This window comes from Acartia tonsa, chromosome 13, assembly GCF_053477335.1.
Source record: "Acartia tonsa isolate MP-2025a chromosome 13, ASM5347733v1, whole genome shotgun sequence".
NCBI lineage: Eukaryota > Metazoa > Arthropoda > Copepoda > Calanoida > Acartiidae > Acartia > Acartia tonsa.
Window position 1 is genome coordinate 38,229,512 of NC_137272.1, and position 25,284 is coordinate 38,254,795.

Below are 25,284 nucleotides of genomic sequence, written 5' to 3' on the forward strand. Positions count from 1 at the left end.
TCAAACAGTTCCTCATATGTGCCTGGTGTTCCAGATTATTTATATACCTGGCAGCAAACAGTCCTTCACACGCGCCTGGCGTTCCAGATTGCTTCACATACACTGTTGTACACTCATAAGGATCCACTAAAAAATTGATTAATTGATAGTTTTCTGATATAATATTATTTTTTTTTGTTAGATTAGCCATAGTTGTATATTGTATTTGATACATATAAAAAATATAGTACATTAAGTAAACATTTATGTAAGAAAATGTAAATACTCTTAGGCATAAGAAAACAGTTATTTTTTTAATAAAGGGATGGATAGTGTTTTTTAATAAAAATTGTTTGAAGCTTGCATAGATCTCTTATCTGCTATGTACAAACATAAATTTGACACAGAGAAAACATCAATTATAAATCCGACTGTAGGATATTAAAAATGTATATTGTACATGTCTTTCTACCCCTGTTTTGTATATTTCGGATTACAGAAAACAGAAACAGTGCTCGCAATTTTAACACAAGTAAAGTTCTTATAGATAAGCAATATTTTTTGGCTATTTGGTACATAAGGAAAATATGAGGAAAGTACAATTTTAAAATGTGACTATATCAAGCAATCGTCATTTTATATAGCATAATTTATTTTTATTTGTTTTTACATTAGGACATTCGTTAACCACTAAACCAATTGATTTCTCCATTTTAGAGAACCTTAAAACTATATCTAAATTCTAAGTTTTTGTATGGTTTTAGACTATTTTGCTTCACTTTTCCAACCCCAGAGGTCCTAGGGGCGCAACAGCTAGCAGTTATTGTTAAGATTTGCTAAATTAGTTATCTAGCCGTTTTCAAAACACATACTAAATATGCAAAACGTACATACATATTTTGCAAGTGTCCGCTGTATTTTTGGACAAATTGTATATTAAACTTGTCACATGTACAAAAACAAAATATAATGAACTTATGGCACTAGAAAGTTTTGTTCAAGATATCTCAACTTACAAATACATATCAGATGATTTTACTCATATCAAAAAGGGACCAAAAAGTAAACTTATTCAATAGTTTACTTTATGTTAAGTTAAAATTATGTTTTAAAAATTTAGAACACTGGTAGAGGGGTTTGAGTTGTTCAAATATAGGTTTGAGTAAAAGCACCTCATGAGCTGGTAATTTAATTATACTAGCGGTTGCGACCCTAGCATATAAGGGCTCTATATCCAAATGTACAGAAAGAGGCTAGAAAAATAAAGACTTAAATCTGAAAATGAAATGTCCTAGAACCATCACAGGACCCATGTGAAGCTTACTGAAAAGTAGAGAACCCTATCAATTTAGTAGTTATTGAGATCTTAAGCTCCTGACAACGATGCCTTACTACTTTATATAATATCTAGCGGCTATGTCTTCAAGGGGTAAGGAGGTGAAAGTAAAATATCCCAAAACCATACCATGGCTTAATTCTAAAAATAAAATAGCCTAAAACCATCCCGGGACACCTGTGAAACTTTGCTGTAAAGGAGGACCATATCGGTTCAGCGGTTAGCGAGATCCTTTTTGGTACAGACGAAAAAGCTTACTACTTTGTATTATAGATATGAAATTATTACCTAGCAATGGTTTATCAGTTAGCCAGTCTGCTGTAGAAACTTCTTTCCTACGATGAAGAAAAGGTATTGAATAGCTACACTCGTGTTAGACATTGGTCTTATAAACATAAAATAGATATTAGAATAATGTTACATGGTAAATTTTTATTCAAATTAGATGTTTAGCACCACTTTTGAAACCAGGTAGACCAAAAACAACCTGGAGGAGAGAATTCCTGGATGAACTGAGAGGTGAGAATCTATCATCTTTCAGTGATTCCTCTACTTAGGCCCAATTCAAAGATAAATAGAGAACCATTGTGCGTGGCCTATGCTCTGGAAAGAAGAGATAAATGGCGATGATGATGATGACTTTACAAATAATGACTCAATCTACCATAAAATTGTTAATTAGTATGTCTATAATCCCTCTTTTGCCCCCCCCCCTCAGGTAAATCACCCCAACCCCCAAAAAGTGATTGAGTTAAATTTAAACATTATTATAACCGGTTCTACCTCTTCCCTTATTCTCTTCCCCACTTTCAGGTTGGAAGCATGACGCAAATTTCAGACCTCAGATTTGGCGATTTAAGAAAAATTTATCTTTATAATATAGCGAATTAGATAATCTAGCAAGCACCGCTTTTATCATATAGAGAAAAATAGTAAATCAAATAGCGAAAACTGAGATCTGAAATTTGCGTCGCCCTTTCAATATGACGCAAAACGCATGATCGCTACGGCCGTGGCAATATTTTAAACCCAATCCAAAAAGTATAGACGTTTTTAGGTAAATTGTGTATTTGCAAGCGGCTCCGCCCCTAGCAGAAGTGCAGAACAATAGCCTAAAACAATACACAAGACATTTTAGGTATAAAAATAAAATAGCCTAAAACCATCCAAGGACCTAAGAGAAGCTTCACTGTAAATGAGGACCATATTGGTTCAGGGGTTAGCGAGATTCTTCTCTACAGACAAAATACTTAATCCTTATAATAAAGTAACAGGATGTTTGTGTGTTTGTATGTTTGTACAGAAGGATCTCGATAACCGCTGAACCGATCAGGTTCTCCTTAACAGGGTAGCTTCTCATAGGTCTTGGGAAGATTTATAACTATTTTGGGGGAGGGTACCACCACCATTCCAAGATAAATCGCCCCTAGAAAAAAATTCTTCCCCCCCCCAAAAAAAAATTTTTTTTTTACTTTTTCTTTTAAAATCTAAACTAAGAAATTGGGTTAACAAAAAAAAATTCTCTCTCCCAAACAATCTTTTTTTACTTTTTCTTTTAAAATCTTTCTTTTAAAATAAGAAATTGGGTTATCAAATTTGACTCTCCCCTCCCCAAGTACCCTAGGCCTCTAGGGGCGTAGCCACTAGTACTTTATATAATAGCATAGCGATGATTCGCATGTAAGAAGCTAGTATGAATATAAATGAAGTATTTTGTAAAAAATACTCCATAAATATTGGTCCATACAATAAAGTAAAATTTTACGCAATTTCGGTCACAGCGTCATACTAAAGATATTAAAATCTGGTGCGTAATCTATAATACTATGTAGAACAATGTCTGTCTGTCTGTTTGTCTGTTTGTTTGTCTGTCTGTTTGTTTGTAGCGAAGGATCTCGCTAACCGCTGAACCGATCGGGTTCTCCTTTACAGGGTAGCTTCTCAGAGGTCCCGGGAAGGTTTATAATTATTTTCTTGGGGGGTGGGACACCCCCAACCCCCCCAAAAATGAAAAATACCCCCCAAAATTTATTTTTTCTTTTTAAAACTAAAATTAAAATAGTGGGGTCGACTACCCCTAGTCAAAAAAAAAAAAAATTTCCCCCCCCCCCAATTTTTTTAAAATTTTTTTTTAAAAATCTAAAATAAGAAAAAATGGTTTGATTAAACCTCTTGGGGCAAAGCCCCTAGAGGCTATATAGGGGCGAAACCGCTAGTATTATTAAAACGGGTATATGAACCCTCGAGGAGGGAAACATGTAAATCAAACTGGTATCCAAAGTTTTGTAACTACGATTCTCCTTCGTTGGCTTAAAAACTTTCGGTACATTACTTTAATCTTGATTGGTTGGTTCAAACTAGAAGAGCGAAACTGTTCAACCAATGATAGTAATCTACAGAAGGTAATTTTGTTATCAATACATAGGAATTACTTTAACTTCTAGATTAAAGGTTTGTTTTCTGCTTATAATACAAACAGACTAAAAGACAACCTGCTACTTTTGTATAAGGAGACTGGAAAAAAGCAGAAGGTTTTTTCAACTGTTTTTGGAGAACACTATCATGCTCTTGGTTATAAATCGATGTTTTTTTTACTCAAATTTGTCAGTTTAGCCATTTTTCTTCTTAAATAACGAAATGTAAAGCTGTCAATAATACGATTCCTCCAAGCTAAAGGAATAACCGACGAACTAACCAAAAGATAAAGAGTATTAACTTTTGTTATAGAAAAACTATTTTATTCATTTATAAATCTTATTTCCTAAAATTTGTATTTTTCTATTGTCATATTTCCAAACAATGAAAATATTTTATATTTTAACATTGTTATTATGAGAGGTAGACGGATTTTCTTAAAAAAGAATGGAGCATAATCCAACAAAGAATTGGGAATGTTTTTACCCCTCCCCCCAAACAAATCGGGTCTTATAGACACACCCAAAATGATATGAATATACATTTGATTACCTCCCCCCCCCAAAAAAAAAACCTGCTTAACCCATCCAAAAAATGAAAAGCTTGGATGTCTTTGTAGTCCACAAATATTTAGGCCATTTATGATTCAAAATGAGAAAGACTAAACTACATAACTTTTGTGTCACTTTTGAGGAAGACGATTCCCTTTTCTCCCATCACTTTTGAAGAAATTTTGGATCAAGTCAAGCTGAGTGTGCCAATGGCAACAAGTAAAACAGAGCATGCCAATATTCCCCCTAGTCAAGTAGAGTATGCCAATATTTCATCAAGTAAAGCATAGTATGCCAATAGTTTATCAAACAAAGCAGCATGACAAAAAATAAAAAATAGATGAATTTTACATATTTTCCGATTTATGTTATATATAATAATTCAACCTACAAATTTACTACTTTATGTACGTTAAATATATAAACTAGCAGTTGCGTCCCTAGCATCTAGGAGCTCTCTATTCCAAGTAGTAGAAAAGTTACGAAAATTAGCCTAAAACCATTGAAATTTCAAAATAAAAGATCTCACTAATCGATGGACTGTTATGGTTCTTCTTTCAATGAAGCTTCTTATTGGTCCTTTAAAATACCATGATTTTGTTACAATAGTTTTTCTTTTTAAAACTTAAATGTAAAGGAGATTTTCAGCTCTCTCCTTCCCTCGTATGCCCCCAGAGACATCAAGGGGGGGGGGGGGCGGGGTTGGAGTATATATAGTATATATACATAAACTATTTCAAAATTTTAGAAAAAGCATATCTTGACAAGTAAAGCAGAGTATGCCAATATAACGCCAAGTAAAGCAGAGTGTGCCAATATTCCCCCTAGTCAAGTAGAGTATGCCAATATTCCCCCAAGTCAAGTAGCGTGTGCCAAAACAGGCTATTGGCATACTCAGCTTGACTTGATCCGAAATTTTCTTTCCCCCTTCCCTTTTTCTTTCCCTTTATATGACGTAATGTGACACAAAAGTTATATAGTTTAGTCTTTCTCATTCAAAATAAGAAATTATCAATATTAATCTTAATATAAAAGGAAAAAAAACATTTTGGTCCAGTGTATACCACGATATTTTACTTTTAATCAGACACAAATATAACTTACATAAAAATAAAAAGTACTTACAATTCAAGTTTCAGTTTAAATTTTTAGAAATATTTTTGTCTCTATTTCTAACAAAATAAAATTATGCATTTTCATCCTAAAGTTGATTCAAAAAGTAGGTCAAATTTTGAAATAAAATAATCATATTCAATGAAAAATATTATTTTTTTGATTAAAACTTTGCATTCTAAGGAAGAAAAGTCACAATGCTGAAGAATTCAAAACATAAGCGAAGAATCTCTATAATCAAGTCTAAAAACGTAAGTATGTTTATATCAAGCTATTTATATTTAAGTAGTTTTAGGATAGATTAATAGATAATTTCCGATTAGACTACTCAAAGGAAGCCTGCAAGAAATACATCGATCTAATGACAGGAAGACTGCCACAAGTAGTCCAAAATACCACAAATTTGAAATTTCAATGACAATAAAGCTGTAGGAATTTTAAAATGAAAGTTTATTTTAATGAAAATTTTGAAATTTTTCCATTGCTCATGATAGAAGTTTAGAAATTAAATTACGTTCTATAGAAACATAATTATAAACTTATGTTTGGCTTAAATTTAGGTTGCCAGTATATTCATATTTTTAGAATAAAAGCACCGTTTTTTTATGCTCACATCATCAGTTAAAACGGTGTAATTAGAAGGTGAAAATGTAAATAAGAAAAATAAATAAATAAAAAAAGTAGCACATTTCTTAGAAATTGTACTTCTAGTTCTTAGCTTAATATTTTATCTTGAGTGTTTTCTTTTATGAATTACATGAAGTAAAGTGACTAAATCAAATTATGTTATGCTATTTTTTACTACTCCAAAAAGAAACTACGTTTTAGTAGAGCGAATACTTAACATAACTTTACTTTTATGTCTGTCTGTCCAATGATTTATATTTGAGTAAAACACTAGAGGGGGAAGGGGTTAAATAATTGTATATCCTCATACCAAGGACCTCAATTGGGTCTTTGAAAATCTACCAATTGTGACGGGAATATTAACTCAGCCAAGTAGCAGAAAACAATTTACCAGCAGACGAAAAAGGTCACTGTATAATTATATACACTTTTACTATAGATCTATTTGATGCAATGTAGCATCTCAAAGAAATTCTTCCTTTGTCTTTTCCCTGTACAGAGACTGTATGTAATATAAATATATTACATAATTTTTATAATTAAATTTCACCTACTTAAATTACTCAAAATACGAGGTATAAGTCAATGGAAGATAAATTTATATACTTCCTCAATGGGGATAAACAAAATAACCCCTTGTTGGTTGAAAAGATTGGACACTATTATTTTGGAAACAACTTATAATTTTTTTGGGCCAACAAATTTGAAACTTCGGGTACCAGTATAATTTACTTTTCAATGTCGTCATTTATCCTGTGAAAGGAAGTTATGAAACTTTGAGTACCAGTATTTTTTTTACAATTCAATGTAGTGTTGCGGAGCCGGAGCCGGAAGCCGTGGGGCCGCAATATTTTGCCGGAGCCGGAGCTGGAGCCGGAGCTGTAGCCGGAGCTGTAGCCGGAGCTGTAGCCGTAATTTTCGTTGAAAAACTGCTCCGGCTCCAGACTAGATAAATAAAGAGATTTTTTATGAATCATAATTTGGTAACTCTGTTTTGTCATGTGCAAATGCCCCTTGTAAGTTTTTCAAGTCCATTTTTATCAAAAATTGAACTTATAAAACCTTAAAAAGTCAAAAATAGACGTGGGAATAAGAAAAATGTCGAGTTTTTCTGGATTTTAGGTCAGAGCCGGAGCCAAATCCGGAGCCGAAGAAAACGGCTCCGCAACGCTGATTCAAAATCCTCCCCTTAAAAATACTCAAATTTTGCACCGACATAATCTTTCTTACCTATAAAATGGCCCCTGTGGCGTTGAAAATATAGGAACCATCACTGCTTTGTATTCATTTGTTAATCCTAGAAAATAAACAAGAACTTGTACATTAAAAATTTCGAGGTAAAAAAGTGCAAAAATTGCATAAATATGAGTACTTAACCTTCTATAATAGTAACAGGATGTCTAGGTGTCTGTCTTTATGTACCGAAGGATCTCGCTAACCGCTGAACCGATATGGTTCTGCTTTACATTGAAGCTTATCATAAGTCCAAGGAAGGTTTTAAACTATCTCCACTCTTCCAAAAAATGCGCCATCTAAATTTTTAAAGATTTTTTTCAAAAATTCAAAGAAGTATTTCGCCCCTTACCTCAAGTGCTACCTGAGGTCCCTTTTGAAATTCTCAATTTGTCTTTGAACGTCATTAAAATTAATCAATTAAAAAATTGCAAAACTGAGGTAAAATTATTTTTAACTAAAGTACAAACTATGCAGCGATCAATCAAGAAAATCATGTAATTGTGGTAATACGGCAACAGACGGGCAGTTTACAGAATTGCTACGCAGTGACTTATCATAACAAGCCTTCTGCACTAATCCCATTATATCACCATTCACCTCATGACCGCCGGTGACCCCGCTGTCCAGCGGTCAAACTGGCCTGCCTAAATATGGGGAGGGGCACGGACACGCAGCTATCACGCGCCCCTCACGCAATTATACAACCGGGAGGCGCTGCCTCCCCTTTTACCACAGCTACCCCCGCAGACTGTCTACCGCCGTGGGCTAAGCCCTTGTGTCCCACACCCCCTTCAAACCTAACCTATTGTTATAATCTGTTGTATATATATAGTAAACATCCATTGTAAATATTATTCAGTTAAATATATACTTTCTGTATGACTAAATCCTGCTAGTTTGTTTGGTAGAATAATTCAAGGCTAAGGCTCGTTGGACTCGAACTCGCAACCGGTGAGCTGAAACGTTTCGGCTTACCACATCTTGGTGTCAGCGTGTTTCAATCGAGCCTTACAGAAATTAGCCTATTCTACCTCTGATTGGACCCTTTGGCAAGTAAGGGGACAGTCAGCCGCCAACTGAGAAGCCAACTGACCCGTGAGACGGCCTTTTTAGGTCGAATTTCCATCATTTGAACGCAATGTGTGGGCCTTTGGCCTACGGCAAGCAGATTTAGCCTGCTAAAAGCGCCAGTTACGGCGTTTTTTCCGTACCGTGTAGGAGTAGCGCTAGGTGCGCAGCCACGGTAATCGGATAATTTAGCTCAAACGGCTACAAAACTGAGTCTAAATTGGCAAGTGTAGCTGGGACAAGCCCCAGGACACCCAGGCCAAACCTACGAGACGGACAGCTAAGTGCTGGTCTCCCTGAGAAGGCAATGTGTGGCTGCGAAGCTTCAGCACACAAGTAAGGCCTACCACTGCGACGGATAGCAGAATTTGAGCCAAAGGCACGGCAGGACGGGACATTCCCTGCCGCTGCCTCCCAGGATTCGAACCCGAGGCGCTGCAGGACGGGCCATTCCCTGCCGCCATCTTTCGGGATTCGAACCAGCGGCGCTGCAGGATGGGACATTCCCTGCCGCCGCCATCCCTCTGACCCTTGCAGGACGGACATTCCCCTGCTGCCAGTGCTTCCAGAATCACACCTAGAGCTCCTAGTGATAACTACACATAAGTGTGTATAAATGTCAACCAAGTGATAAAAAGAAATATAAAATTGTTGACCCAGTGATAATTGATAAGCTCTAGTGATTCGAAGCTACAGTCTAAGCCACCACCAAGCAGTCTACACATCATGGTAAGCGATACTACCATAGCTGCGGTTCGGCCACCGCCGAAGTTTCTGCCGACCCCAGCCGAGCGGGAGGCCCCCCTGTCTCAAGGGCAGGACCTCCACTTCCCCTGCCATATCAGGGTGAGGTTTCCCACTCCTGACCCTGCCCAGCACGTACAGGTTGATGCCATGGTCGATTCTGGCAACCGTGTACCAGGGTCTGCCGTCATTTCTGAACACCTCATGCACGCAATGGGCGTGCAACGCATGTTGGTTCCAGACAACACCCAAATCCTGACTGCTAACGAGGAAGGCCAGCCTCTCCAGGTAATCGGAAAATTATATGAATTATATATGGCAGTTTCACACACCCTTATACTCCATCTGTACCACGTGACTGTGGTACGGAATCTCTCACACCCTCTGAACCTAGGAGGGTATTTTCTCAAGGAGTTCGGAACTAGGCTCTGTTTCGACATGCAACCCCCCTGCTTGTGGGTGCGTGGGGAGTTCATCCCACTCCGTGGTGTCCCCATTGACCGGGAGACAGCCGAGAGAGAGTTGAGTTACGAGGGGCCTCTGCCAGGCCCACTGCCAGAGCAGCCGCGTGTGGTTGAGAAAGGCACGCACTGGGTGGATGCTGCGCTAAACGCCCATAGGGGGACCAACCTGCTAGCCATGGGGTTGCCCCCAGTGCCCAAGGTGCCTCTGGAGAACCTGCCAACGACATTTCCCGAGATTGCCAGCCCTCCAGAGACGATCTTCTCCGCCAACACCTTCATCAACGGCCAGCCGTGTCCACCTGGCCCCCTCTACCTGGGGCCCCCAGCCATTCAACCGGCCAAGTCCGAGTCCAGGCCCGTCAAGTCGCAGTCTGATGCACCCGGAGCCACGCTCAACCCCCAGGAATCAGCCTCTCCCGGCGCCGTGCCCGTCAAGTCGTGGCCGGACGCCTCCGGAGCCACACATGGCTCCGATGCCTCAGCCTCTCCTAGCGCCGAGCCCGTCAAGTCGCGGACGAACGCCCACGGAGCCCAGGCTGGTCCCAGCGCCCCGGCCTCTCCCAGCGCCGAGCCCGTCAAATCGTGGCCGGACGCCCTCGGAGCCACGCCTGGCTCCGACACCTCAGCCCCTCCCGACGCCGAGCCCCCACCTCCGTACGGCCAAGAGGGTGGTCTTGCCTGGCCGCGGTGTCATGGCTGTCCCTGTTGAACTAGTGGGGCACCGTACTAAGGATGCCATCCAACTATCTGCCCCAGAACAGAGGTTTGGGGAGGATCTTGTCATCCCAGAAGGCCTGTATGCCCACAGGCCTGGCTCCGCCAGCGTGTTTCGAGTGCTGGTGGTAAATGAAGGGGAGATGCCCCTCCTGCTGGACGCCGGCCTCCCCGTGGCTGGGGAGCTGGTCAAGCCTGACATTTTGGAGGTTTCTGATAAGCCTCCCCCTCGTATTCATTCGTTCCAAGAGCCTGTTGAGCCCCCAGATATGCAGGAGCTGTGGGAAGCCCTTGAGATGGAGGAGAACGAATTTCTGCGCAAGGACCCCCTGCTCAAGAAGGAGGTCTGGACCATGTTATCAGAATACAGGGACGTCTTCTCAAACTCTACCCCCGGCTGCACTGACGTAGTAGAGTTACAGCTGCGCCTCAAACCAGGGACCCAGCCGATCCGCCAGAGATTTAGGGATCTGAACCCGCGGCAGGAGGCTGAGCTGGAGAAGCAACTGGACACCTGGCTGCAAGAGGGAGTCATAGAGCCTTCAGACTCCGCCTGGAGCAGCCCCCTGGTGCCCATCAAGAAGAAGGACGGGAGCACCCGCTGGGCAGTCGACTACAGAGCCCTCAACAAGTGCCTTGAGCTGGACAGCTACCCCTTGCCCAGGATCCAGCAGCTGGTAGAACGAGCGGGAGGACACCGCGTCTACAGTGCCTTAGACGCGGTGGCTGCGTACTACACCATCCGAGTGTCCGAGGACAGCCGGCCCTACACCGCCTTCACCACCCCTAGGGGCTTGTACCAATGGAAAAGGATGCCCTTTGGCCTCGCTACGGCACCATCTGTCTACTCCAGATTTATTGCAGGGGTCCTGAACCCATTAGGCACTGCCAACCTCCAGTCATATCTTGATGACGTCCTGACCTTTCACCAGGATACCTGGGCCCACCTGGCTAGGCTCCGGGAAGTCTTGGAAGCCCACCGCAGGGGAGGAATCCGCCTCAAGCCAGCCAAGACCAAGCTGTTTCGAGCCAAGGTGGACTATCTGGGCCACACCCTCAGCCGTGAGGGGATAGCCATGCAAGAGGATTATATTGACCGCATCCTGGACTGGCCGGCCCCCATCACCCCCAAGGACTTGCTGGCGCTCCTGGGGTTCTTTGGATACTACCGCCTGTTCATCCCAGAGTATGCCGACCTCACCTACGAGATGAATCGGCAGAAAACGGCCAAGACACTGACCTGGACGGCTGAGATGGAAGCCCAGCTGCTACAGCTCAAGGACAAGTTTCGCCAAGCCCCCATCCGAGCGCCGCCCAGGTTTGACTTGCCGGCTGTGTTCCAGCTCACCACAGACTTCAGCAGCCGCGCCATCTCTGCCATCCTCAGCCAATGCCAGGACGGCAAGGAGAGGCTGATTGCCGCCGTGGGGCGCAAGACAACCGACCCCGAGACTCACTACCCGTCCTGGAAGGGAGAGATGGCCGCCATCATGTATGGAATTTGGAAATTCCACGGCATCTTGTCCTACCGTAGCTTCCAGATCAACACTGATTCCTCAGCCTTGCTACAGATGAAGTCGCTGAACACGTCCACAGGGATGGTGGCTTGCTGGCAGGAGGAGCTAGCGGCCCTAGATTTCACTGTCTGCCACCGTCCTGGCACCCAGAACACCAATGCTGACGCCCTCAGCCGCCGGGAGGACGATAATATGCCGACGGCTACCGCTGAAGAATTGGCAGAGCAAGCTGAGTACATTCACACCCTCTGCCAGCTAGGGGAGCCCGCAGCTGGACGGCCCCCTGCCGCACGACTGGACCCGGCTAGAGTGTTAGAGGCACAGACACAGGACCCCCTCTTGCTCCGTGTCCGCCAGTGGGTGGCCGATGGCAAAGCCCCAACTAAGGCTGAGCTGCGCGGCAAGGAACGAGACGAGCAGCAGTACGCCAGCCACTTCGCAGAACTGGGACTCGACGAGCATGGCTGCCTCACCACCACTGACCAGACCCTGACAGGAGAGAGAACAAGATACCTGCTGCCTTCGGCCCTCCAGCAGGACGCGTTCTTTCTAGCCCATGGGACCCCCATGGCCGGGCACTTTGGAATGGACGCTACTATTGCCCGCGTCGCCATGCATTTCTGGTGGCCCAACCTGTCCCGTGACGTCCGCCTGATGGTTCAAACTTGCCCTGAGTGTGTACAGAAGGTTACCAAGGAAAGGTTGAAGTTAGGGATACACGTGCCCTCCCGCCAGGGGTATCCACAGCAAGTCCTGTTTATTGACCTGGTGGGGCCGCTGCCAGAGACCCCAGCCGGGAACCGCTACATCCTCACCTGTCAGGATGGGTTCAGCCGGTTTGTCAGCCTCTACGCCATCCCCAACAAGCGCACTCTTACGGTGGCTGAAGCCCTTCTGCACCGCCACCTGGCCACGTTCGGATGTCCCCTGAAGATCCACTCCGACAATGGGATGGAGTTTACCGGCCAGGTATTCAAGGAGATTGGCCTGACACATCCACCGCCCTACAACCCGCAGTCCAACCGAGTGGAGAGGTTCCATCGGACGCTCAACACAGGCATGCGGCTGTTCCTAGACAGAGACGACAACAACTGGGAGCCACACTTGCCTGCCATTGCCTTCGCCTACAATACCAAGGCCTGCAGATCCACGGGCGTGACCCCGTTCCTGGCCTACTTTGGGAGAGAGGCCAAACTTCCGGTGGACATGGTGCTCCGGCTGCCGGACACTGAGTATGCCTCGGTCCCAGCCAACGTCCAAGCTCTCCTGCAACGCTACCATGCCGTGTACGACGCAATCCAGCAGCGAGAGGAGGGAACCATCCGGAGGAGCGCGGCCGCCTACGAAGGCACGGCCAAGTACGAAGTTGGAGACCTGGTCTGGTATCTGGCCCCCCGCCTGGTGCCAGGGAAGGCAGCCAAGATTACCAAGAGATGGACTGGCCCTTGGAAGATAGTGCGACAAGCCACAGATGTCCATTATGTCATCAAACCTGCCTCTCCAACAGCCAAGATCTCGGAGGTCACCGCGCATGTAGGCCGACTGCGCAAATACACTGGAGATGTAACTGCCCATCAGATTCCAACAGACATCCAAGGCGACCTGGACGGCGACGAGGACGCCACCGAGCTGCCCGCCAGAGCTGCGGCACTGCCAGCTAGTGACCCAGGACAGTTTCCAGTGTACCAGCCAGCAGCCGCCGCCCCACAGCCTAGCGGCCAGGATCGCAACCCTGTAGAAGAGAACCTGCAGTACCAACCCAACGAACCACCGCCGCCGCCGCCAGCTCCAGAGCCACCTAGAGATGCCATCTGGAACCCTGATACTGACATGGAGAACCTGCCGGCCAGCAGCGAGCCTGCAGGAGGAGAGGCGGCAACTGAGATGGAAGAGGCGGCCCCAGAGGACGAAGCTGAAGCGATGTGCCCCCTGCTGATGACAGCCGTCCCCATCCGAGTGGGAGCTAGGAGGCCAAGTAACCTGGACCAGGCAGGCGCCCCCATGGAATTTTACGCGCCTTCCTCCATCGTTATTCCCCCCTTGGGAGCCTCCAGAGTTAGCCTAGGCCTCCGTGTCCAGCTACCCGCCGAGACAGAACTAGTCCTGCAGACAAGGCAAAACTTCCAACGACGGGCCTGGCCGTCGCCAACCCACGGCTGGAAGCCAACTGGGAGTTGACAATGTTGATATCCAACCACAGCCAGACAGAACAGCGAGTGTCCCGCGGAGCCTGTATAGCCAGAGCTGTCCTCCACCGAGCTGTGCCCCAGGAAGATGTTGTCCTGCGCAGACAGAGGTTGCCGTATCCCCAGGTTCAAGGCCTGGTGGCTCGGGAGCCCCGCAGCCCTTGAAGGGGAGGTTGTGGTAATACGGCAACAGACGGACGGGCAGTTTACAGAATTGCTACGCAGTGACTTATCATAACAAGCCTTCTGCACTAATCCCATTATATCACCATTCACCTCATGACCGCCGGTGACCCCGCTGTCCAGCGGTCAAACTGGCCTGCCTAAATATGGGGAGGGGCACGGACACGCAGCTATCACGCGCCCCTCACGCAATTATACAACCGGGAGGCGCTGCCTCCCCTTTTACCACAGCTACCCCCGCAGACTGTCTACCGCCGTGGGCTAAGCCCTTGTGTCCCACACCCCCTTCAAACCTAACCTATTGTTATAATCTGTTGTATATATATAGTAAACATCCATTGTAAATATTATTCAGTTAAATATATACTTTCTGTATGACTAAATCCTGCTAGTTTGTTTGGTAGAATAATTCAAGGCTAAGGCTCGTTGGACTCGAACTCGCAACCGGTGAGCTGAAACGTTTCGGCTTACCACATAATAACTTTGAAAATATGAATCAATTTAAATTCAAAGGATTAGATTTGAATTCTTTTATATACAGGGTGTTTTTTTTTTAATAAGTTAAAAGTATTGCTTAATTTAACCCACTTGCCATTGACAGAAATTAATAATATATATCTTAATTTCTTCATTGATGTGGGACATTTTGTATGAGAAAAAATATTTGGCGATTTTCAACAAATTCTGCCTTAAAACCCGGTTTTTCCAAAGTACCTATATTTGGAAGATTTTTTGATCATGACAAATTTTAAAAGTATGCAAAAATGCGTACATTTTTAAAAATCAAATTGCGTGGCTTGTGTTAATAGTAGAAAAATGTTATGCATATCGTTAGAATTGTCATAAACTCTAGTTTTTAGGTGTTTAAGAACTATTCCTGTGCTACGTATAGTTTAGGAGCTACGTGGTAAAATGTTCCAACTTACTTAAAATTTTCAGCATTTCTCACATTTTCCATTGTAGATTCTATACTACAAATAGCATGTATATGTTACATATATTTACAAAAACTAGAGTTTATGACAATTCTAACGATATGCGTAACATTTTTCTACTATAAACACAAGCCGCGCAATTTGATTTTTAAAAATGTACGCATTTTTGCATACTCTTTAAATTAGTCATGATCTAAAAATCTTCCAAATATAGATACTTTGGAAAAACCGGGTTTTAAGGCAGAATTTGTTGAAAATCGTCAAATATTTTTTTCTCATACAAAATGTCCCACATCAATGAAGAAATTAAGATATAAATTATTAATTTCTGTCAATGGCAAGTGGGTAAAATTAAGCAATACTTTTAACTTATTAAAAAAACACCCTGTAATTGTCAAGGATCGGCAGCTGCGCATAAACAACTAATTAAATTTCGCTTGGGTTCTTAACATTTTTACTAAATAACAGATGTAAGGGCATATCATGAACAGAAAAAACGTTGATTTAATAACGGCCCGGCATTCATTTTTAAGTTTATAAATATTGAGAAAATTAAATTATCATTGTCATATTCCTCAATTCCTGATTCTTGAGAAATTAAATTGCAATCAAATTTTGCAAGTAATCTTTTTTTGCGTTTCTTAAACTTTAAGAAAGTATTTTTTCCTCTCAGAAAAATGGATTTAGGACATACATGGGTATATTGACAGGGGTAAAATTTGCCCTCAATTTAATTTGCTAATATGGATCTCATTTATTGGTCAGTTCGTTCATCCAGTAGAAGGGAAAGGAAAGGTTAAAGGGCTTGATGGGGGGGGGGGGGGGTTATCCCTTTTTCTTGCCATAAATAGATATTAGAAAGAAATAAAGACAGACACATAGATAGATAGACAGAAGATCACATAGATAGCTAGATAAACAGACAATCATATGTAGTACCTATAATATTCACTGCTTGAGCTTGGGTCATCTCGTCATAGATAGATATTATAAAGACATACAGACAGACAGATAGATAGACAGACAGACAGACATATATAGATAGACAAACAAACAAATATAAATATTACAGACAGACATACAGATAGATAGATAGATAGCTAGATAAACAGACAATCATATGTAGTACCTATAATATTCAGATCTTGAGCTTGGGTCAAGGTAGATATTAGAAAGACATACAACCAGACAGATTGATAGATAGAACAGAAGAACAGATAGGCAGACAATCATATATATTACCTGCTTGAGCTTGGGTCATCTCGCCATAAATACTAGTAAGACATGCATGCAGACAGATAGATAGACAGATAGACAGACAGACCGACAGACCGACATATATAGATAGACAGACAAAATATTACCTATAATATTCACAGGTTGAGCTTGGGTCATCTCGCCATCACGAAACTCCCCCCAAAATGCAGATCTAAAATAAATTTATGTTATTGTTAACCCCTGCGGGAGCCTTACAACTTTGGGATTATACCTGCGGTGCCCAAGCCTAATAAAACAAAACAAAAAAAAAATAAAACTACCATCTCCTACTCTTGCAAAGGGGTAAAATAATACAATTCTTTAATAGGTTTATAAGAATAGAACAAAAAAAACAATATATTTTCTAGTATGGTTTCGAAACCGATTAATATCCTACATATTAGAACCGGTTCTCAGCCATACTGAAAAATCATAAGTAGCATCGAATTACAGACAATTTTCTACGAAATTCAAAATAAAATCACAAAATTAATAACAGGGCCCTCGGGGTTTAATTTTATCATTTTTCGCTTTAATATCCGCGGAAATCTGTCTATACTACGTTGCGATAAATAACTATACTTACTTATGATCAGTAAAAATATAAGCAATGTTGGACCCAGTAAACTCGCCCTCGGCATCAACTTTACCAACAATGAATCCTCCCCCTGAAAAATCAACTATTACTAATGGCTGAATTTATTCGAAAGAATAGCTGGTTTTTTTTGGGGAGCGATTAGTATTAGACTGTACCCCTCCCTCCCCCCCCCCCCCCCAAAAAAAAAAAAATGTCTGAAGTAAAAAACAGGCTTCTAATGAAAATCTATTGTATCAAATTGTCAAATTTTTTTTTACAAGTTTAGTTATTGTTCTTATTGTCTTAAATTACATCTTAAAACTGAACAAAAAGATGCAGATAAAAAGACATAAAACACAAACGATAATTTCTTGATCAAATGTGTGGAACTTTAATTTAAAAAATCTACTTATACAAGTAGACTTAAGAGAAAATGGATTTTTGAGTACAGAAAGTAAAACCGCATTCCAAAAATTCCAAAGTTAATGCAAAATTCGCAGAGAGACATCTTTTAAAAATAATTGAGAAAGAATATATGAATTTTATAATTTGGACGAACACGAAGAAAGTCCCTTAAAAAATCAGCATGTTACAACATAAAAACGAGGGATTATCCATCTCTTTTTTAGGGGTTTTCTTTCCCACTCCTCCTCTACTCAGTACTCATCCCCCATTTTTTTATGACGTCATTGAGGGACTTTCTTAGGCTTCTATTTGGACAATTCTATGTTCTGATAGTGGCCAATGACGGAATATATAGCTTACATTTGCAATTTGATATGTTTAGCCAAATTATGCACAGGGTTGGCGTGGCTAGAGAAAACGCTTTTCAAGCTCTTCGTGTAACATCTATTTTGTTGTTGAATATTTCAGAATAAAGGACCAGTATTTAGGCCCCGGGTCCCCTCAGGTGTTCGGCATAGGAAAAAAAACTACCCCCCCCCCCCCTCATGTTCAATTCATTAAGATAATAATGGTAGAGGAGGGAGTTACAAGTGCTCAACATGTACTTTGTGTGAAAGTAACTACTACCTAAATGTTTTGTAGAAAACTTTACCCAGACATAGTTGAATCAATAAGATCAATTTCTTCCTTTTGTGCAATTTCAGTAGCGAAGCTACTCTATATAAGATTGTTTTATATGAACCAAAGACTTAGCCCTTCATATCTTATTTTCTTTATCGATATGAGGAGATTTATAAGAGAAAAATTAATTTTCTAAAGATGCAAAACAAATTGTGAAATAAAATAAGATATTATTGATTGAATTATGTGAGTGGATTAAATTAAGCAATACTTTTGTTCCATTAAAAAAAAAAACCTTGTATACGTTATATAAGTTAGTGTTCTTATCTGACTATCTTTTCCTCCGCAATGGACTTAGGGATTTGGGTATAACAAATTGTTTTCTGATTTTATGGCTCAAATGTAAAAAAAACTTCTGCTCTGACTAATATACAAAGTAGTAATGTTTTGTTTGTCCGTTTATATCTAGCTAACCACTGAACCGCTTGATTTTTCCATTTGAGGATGGTTTTAGACTTTTTTATCGTTAAATTTATGTCTTGAGATGGTTTTATGCTATTCTCGCTCTAACCTTTATACCGGGAGTAGGGGAGGAGGGGAGGGTTCCTAGGTTTATGTAGAATTACCTGGTAAAATTTTCCAGCATGTACCAAACAGACGGCCGTTGCGAGTGATGCCAATTTTTTCAAGTTTTTTCTCAGCGTTGTAGTAGGTGCAGAACCCATGCAGAACATCGTCCTTGGCATAACCTAAACAAATTAAACCAGGATCAGGGACGTTCAAGCTTTTCATTTTTAAGGCGGAATGGGTAAGATGAGGGGTTTCAAAGGTTTTTTTGTAAGAGGGGGGGGGGGGGGTGAGGAGTAATCTCCTGTATTTTTCAAAATTTTAATGGAGCAAAAATGAAGGGTTTAAAAATTACCCAATAACCCAATTTATTTTTTTAGATTTGAAAAGAAAAAGTAGAAAAAAAATTTTTGGGAGAGGAGGAAATTTTTTTTTTTTTTTGGGGGGGGGGGGTGGGTGCCTTTCCCCGTATTTTTATTTTTAATTAAAAAAATTTTTACAAAAATTTTTTTTTGGGGGGATGAATTTTTTTTCTAGGAGCGATTTCTTATGGGAGGGTGGTGGGTGGTACCCTCCGCCAAAATAGATATAAACCTTCCCGGGACCTATGAGAAGCTACCCTGTTAAGGAGAACCCGATAGGTTCAGCGGTTAGCGAGATCCTTCGATACAAACACACAAAGAGACATCCTGTTACTTTAGTATAAGGATTAAACAATGGACGTAAAATAATATCTTCAAATTTTCTAAGGTGCCAAACTCTGTCTGGGTACTCTTCTAGGTTCTTGTTTTTTTTTTCATAAAAATTATCAAACTTTCATTAATTTAGACTTTAAATAAAAAAGGGTTATAAAATCCTTTTTTATAATTCTTTTAAAAATTGTTTATAAAGATCATTTAGGTTTTTCTTTTGTTTCTTTTTATAATTGATTTTTATTTATATCTTATGCAGTAAATCAATTACACAAGTCTAACTTGTTTGTCTGTCTCCTATTTTGTTTTCTGTGTTTGTTTATAAAATGTCGATTCAAAGTTTTTATACATATTTTGACACAGGAACAAGCTAGCCAACATACCAATAAATCTAACATAATATTTGGCAGCTAAGAAGGTCGCTTTTACTATCTTGAAAACTTAGCTAAAATTACCAAATATTTTATTTTTAAATTAATATAGTTGTTTGTTACAGCTGATTTTGACACCCAACATTAAATGATAAAATCATTATGTTTATTATTTCATTTCGAAACTTAGAGACTACACCCTTGGAGGCCTCTAGGGACAGTGTTATTATAGCTATGAAAGCCAAAAGTAAAATTTTTAAACAATGTGGTAAGGGTTTATTTTCATGAGTGATTTCTATCAGAAAGTTTGAGGTACCCTCCTCCAATTTATAAAAAAAATCTTCCCTGAAACCAAAATATTAAGGAGAACCATATCAGTCAATAAGATACTTCAATATACACAGATAGACATCCTGTTACTTTTATATGACGATAACGATTTCTGAATTTGTCTGTTAATGTTAGTTTCAGATTGTTAGATATGTTGAGCTTCGCTTCTGTGAATGTTATTATCATTGTTTATTGTTAGATTAATGATATTGGCATAAGATGATACAAAAATAGGTGTTCCATCAAATCCGCTCATTAATCTTATTATATTTTTTATAGACAACTGGCTAACACATTTTGTTCTTTGCTCGTCTATGGAAAACAGCATCAAGAATTACTATGACAAAATGATAATTACTCACCAACTATCCACTCCCCTGAGTCTGTCTGGACACGAACTTTTCCATTTATCTTGTCCTGCACAGCCAGAGGTGTCAACATTTTTTTAAAGGGAAAATCCGTAAATCCCAATCTATTTATTGAACCCGTAACCAAATTATCATTGCATTGTATCATAAATAAAAATTTAGACCACTTCAGACGATTAAAGTTTGCTGTAGTTGATCAGTATCTATAGGATCATACCTGGAATGAAATTTTAGCAGCTACCCGTATGATAAAATCATTTAATCATGGCCTAAGAAAATCAGACAGAAAACAACATTTCTAATTGGTTAAATATGTAAAAAGCGTAAAAGTTGAATAATGTTGACACCCGTTCCTGTGTGAAATATCCTTCTACGTAACTTACCAGTCCAAGGGTGCATTCAATCCTAAAAAATATATTTTTTCCATTTTATGATTAAAGTTGAAAATTTATGGTGATACATATGACAATTCATTATTTTTAAAGACATAATAATCTGTTTCTTAAATATTTTTACCGATGTTATTTTATATTTCAATGTCACTTTGAGTTTGTTTTGTTGAGCGTCGCTTTTTGGATGTTGTAAACCTTGTTTTAATTTAAATGTTCTCATTATCTTGAAGGCCCTTTAATTCAATACATACAATGCAATGCTTTGAATCAAATACTAGTTACAAATAAAAGGGATAATTCAATTGGCCTATTCTTCCAAAAATGTGAATAACAAGATTAAACGAACTCGTTGTGCTCTAAATACAATTTTTGGTAACGAAGCTTCTCTATAATTATCATGGTCTGTCAGTCTGTCTGTGGCGCTTAGATAAATATGTATTTTCTTGGCTGCTATCTAAAATATTCAATGAAAATTCCTGTGACAAATATGCATCTAGTTTATACATCATTTTGTTTAACTGCCTGTTGTTCATGCTTCAAAGAGAAAATACTTATTTTTACTAGGTCTTTGTTTTCCTTTTTCATATTATCTTTATTTATTTTCTTTTTAAAAGCGAAGCTTTTCTATAATTAGGGTCGGTCCGTCCGTACGTCCGTCCGTCCGTCCGTCCGAGATAGATAGCTTTTATTCGTTAATTTAGGTATGTTAGAATTGTCCTATCGATTTCAAACTTTTCATGATGATTCCTGTAGTAGTTGGGTACGATTTAGAAAGCGTAGCAACTCTATAATCATTACCAGAATGTCCGTACGTCCATGTTAAACATGTTGATTTTTTTACTTTTTTAACAACAAATTTTCAAGTGTTCTATTTATCCGTTTGATCTGATTTTTGGTATATTGATTCCTGGGACAACAAAGAACAATATTATAAGCAAAGCAACTCTATAATCAAGTCCAAAATGTAAGTATGTCCATAAGCATTATCCTGTTTTTAAGCAGTTTTTCAACAAATTTACTTACAATTTTGATTCGACATTTATACATTTATGTTCCGATTTTCTAGTTCAGATACTATACAAGTGTTAATGTCCGTTTGTCCTACCGTTTCAGTGCTTCGCTTTTATGGATGTTGTCATCCTTGTTTTATGATAACTCAATATCTGCTCTATAATTTACTTTGTCCGTTTGTCCATCTATGATACATGCTTATCTACTTATAAACATTGTTGTCCTTGTTTATAAAGGACAACTTACTTTTTCCAAAAGGCCTGATTTCTGTAGACATTAATGTATTTGATTTAATTCAAATTCATAACAACTTACAAAGTACAATTATGTACATAAATTATACTTTAAAATTGAGAAAAGTCATATAATATTTTTATTTCGGCATTTATAAGACAAATCAGTGCATTTCAATAAAAAAAAATTTCAATGTCATGGAACTGAATCATTTTAACGTCTCTATTATGAAACACTATACTTGAATTATAAAAAGAAAATATACTCTAGACTTTTCAACCTTTAATTTTACTCTACTCCAAACAGTAATTTTCGTTATTTTAATTAGGATTGAGTGAAGCTGTATTTTTGCCCTTAGAAAATGGGGATAGATGTCATCGCTTTTGGCCTACCTAATCTATTGATGATAGAGGGAAAGAGAAAGGGAAGGGGGAAAGAAACCCTCTAGAAAAGAGATGGGGTATAGGGTAATTCCTGGCGTCAATAGAAAAGGTAGGCCAAAAGTAGTGACATTTCTCCCCATTTTGCTAGGGCTTTTTAAATAGCTACGGATTGAGTTATTAGTTTATCCTGTAATGTCATATTGCTGCAGCACTTCATTTAACACACAAACATCATTTGCCATTTTAAAGTGATCGCGAATTTAATTTTTCAAAATGCATTTTCTTTTACCTTTTCTTATTTTTAAAGTAATTTTCAAAGTATAATGCCTTAAAAGTTCAACTAAGTTAGAAAAAAATCAGTTTAAAATGCAAAGAGTATTTCCACATGAAAATAATGTTAAAATCTGTGCAAGAATTAAATTATGAAATAATAAGCTATTTCTTCGCTCACAGATAAAAACAAAAAAAACAATACTTAGGAAATATTTTTATAATACATCTCTAATAATATTTGTCTTCGAACTTTCTTTAAAATGTAATGAAAAAGTTTGGTTTATTTTATAAAATTATTGACCGAATTTCGGTATGCTTGAGCTGGTATAAAGACAATAGAAAAAGTGTTTAAATCTATAGAAAGAATAATATTTAAGAATTAAATTGTTTAAAAAGTAAAAATGTATTATATTTGCTATATACTTCAGCAAAAAATTCAATCATTTTATTAAAGTTTTTCCATAAAAACAAACATTATTTTTTTTGTTCCAATGAAAAGTTATTGTAATTTGTCACACACACACACACACACACACACACGCACACACACACACATACCTTACCTATCTTGCCACACACACGCACACACACACTATCGTAGTATAACACACACACACACACTTAACGCACCACCCACGAACCCACTTGCTACATAAATAACCAGGGAATCAGAGGCATAAGACAATGGCCGATAAATTAATGGATATTTTCAATGAAAATATACACAAAATTACCCATTTTGTAAACAATATTTGGTGGTTTAAACATTTGGACACTCAAAGTAATAAACCAACCAATTAAAATTCTATGAAAGTCCCCAAAGTTAATTAGCCAACTAACAAAATGTCATTAACTTTGGGAACTAATGTAATAAAAAGCCAAATATCCATTTCCTCCCTGCATACAATTACGTACAGAAGGGTTGTACAGAAGGGTAGTTTTAAATGAAAAGATTTAACAATATCCTAATTTATAAAGTTGTAAGCTTTTTTTATCTGTAGAGAAGGGACCGCTGAAACGATATGGTTCACTTTTACAGTGAAGCCTCTTATAGTTTTTGGGAAAGGTTTTAGGCTATTTTATTTTTATTAAAAAAGTCGTTTGTTGGTTTTAAGCTATTTTTCTGCCCTTTTATAGAAAAATATAAATTTATATTTGGTTTCTTTTTATACATTAAATAATATTTATTTAACAACTAAACCCCAGGTAAAAATCTGAATGTGTGAGAAAGAAAAACAGAGAGAGAGGGAGAGAGAGAGAGAGAGAGAGATAGAGAGAGATAGAGAGAGAGAGAGAGAGAGAGAGAGAGAGAGAGAGAGAGAGAGAGATAGAGAGAGAGAGAGAGAGAGAGAGGGGTTATACTCAACAAATGCCTATCTTAGAAAACGCTTATAATAAAAACTTTGGTTCATGGAAAGGATACAAATACAACAAAACCTGCAAACTTGTTTCCTTTCCATGACCTAAAACTTATAAATTATTTTGTGTTTTAAAGCTTATTTTGAATATCTACTATAAGTAGCCCTCTTTCTGTTTAAGTTAATAAATTATATTTAAGTAATACACACATCCTAAATATAAATTGTTAAAATAATGTAACAGGATGTCTGTATGTTTGTCTGTTCTAAAGGATCTTGCTAACAGCTGAACCAGTATGGTTCTCCTTTACAGGGTAGCTCGTCATAAGTTCTTGAAATGTTTATAACTATTTTGGAGGAGAATACCACCACCCTCCAAAACGATTTATACATTATACATTAAAAATTTTAATTTTTAAAATTTAAATTTTTTATGGAAGTTTGAAGCTTTTTTAGCAAGTAGTAATTATTGAGATAGGATGAGGATGCTATGTTACAATCGACAACTATAAATCAGCTGACCTTATATCCATATTTGGTAATATCTTTTTGATTATCCGTAAAAATCGTTTAATCTCCCCGTAAAAAGAAATTATAAACCTTTTTGGTTAGTTTGGCATGTATGTAACAAAAGAATTTATTCTACTCTAAATTTGCAAGTAAACCTTAACAAAAAGATTGTTATTTGTCGATTTTGATAGGTTTTAAGATATGTATAATAAAACACAAAATACATCAATGTTTTTAAGGGAATAAATTCGTTTTTTTAAAGTTTGATTTATTTTAAAATGGGAAGTAATTAAGACTTAATTCTCAAAATAGTACTCTTAAAAAACATTAATCAGTGACATATATCAACTTTTTCCCAGCTTCGTGAACACTTTAAGATTGATAATTAAGGAGGAAATTAACTTTCAAGTACATTTATACAGATAGAAAGATAGATAGAAGATAGAAAGTTAGATAAAATAAAGACATTTAATTATATATGTTAATTACTTTATCAAGCAAATGAAACGTGTCTTTGAAGTACGTTGGCTGAATTATTTAATTTGAATTTAAAGAAATATATAAATACATAGATAGATAATTTAATTGATATACAAAAGATAGATTTAACAAAGACATTTAATTATACATAATATATATTTAATCGAGCAGAAAGTACTTTAGATCAATCAATTACTTGGAATTTAGATAAATATAGATAGATAGATAGTTTTTATTGATATTAAATTTTATAGTAAGATAGATTTAATAAAGACATTTACAACATGCAGGGATAAGGGATAGGAAACCTTGTCATAAATTAGGTCCCTACATTGTTTCAAAAGGGATATTGCAACTTTTACCTAGTTTCCTAATTATATTAATTAA

The 25,284-nt window shown here is 38.7% G+C and overlaps 1 protein-coding gene across 2 annotated transcripts in view; it reads right to left on the reverse strand.

The window, feature by feature from the left end:
- Positions 1-25,284, reverse strand: part of LOC145303852 (histone-lysine N-methyltransferase SETD7-like) — a 70,990-nt gene that overhangs the window by 16,288 nt on the left and 29,418 nt on the right. For both annotated transcript variants that reach the window (XM_080145504.1, XM_080145503.1), the window contains exons 10-17: positions 20,608-20,661; positions 20,251-20,303; positions 18,555-18,677; positions 16,912-16,993; positions 16,433-16,497; positions 7,252-7,318; positions 1,604-1,650; positions 48-126 (exon numbers count right to left, since the gene is read on the reverse strand). In XM_080145504.1, the coding sequence (XP_080001630.1) occupies positions 48-126; positions 1,604-1,650; positions 7,252-7,318; positions 16,433-16,497; positions 16,912-16,993; positions 18,555-18,677; positions 20,251-20,303; positions 20,608-20,661 (570 nt within the window). The remainder of the gene's footprint in view (positions 1-47; positions 127-1,603; positions 1,651-7,251; positions 7,319-16,432; positions 16,498-16,911; positions 16,994-18,554; positions 18,678-20,250; positions 20,304-20,607; positions 20,662-25,284) is intronic.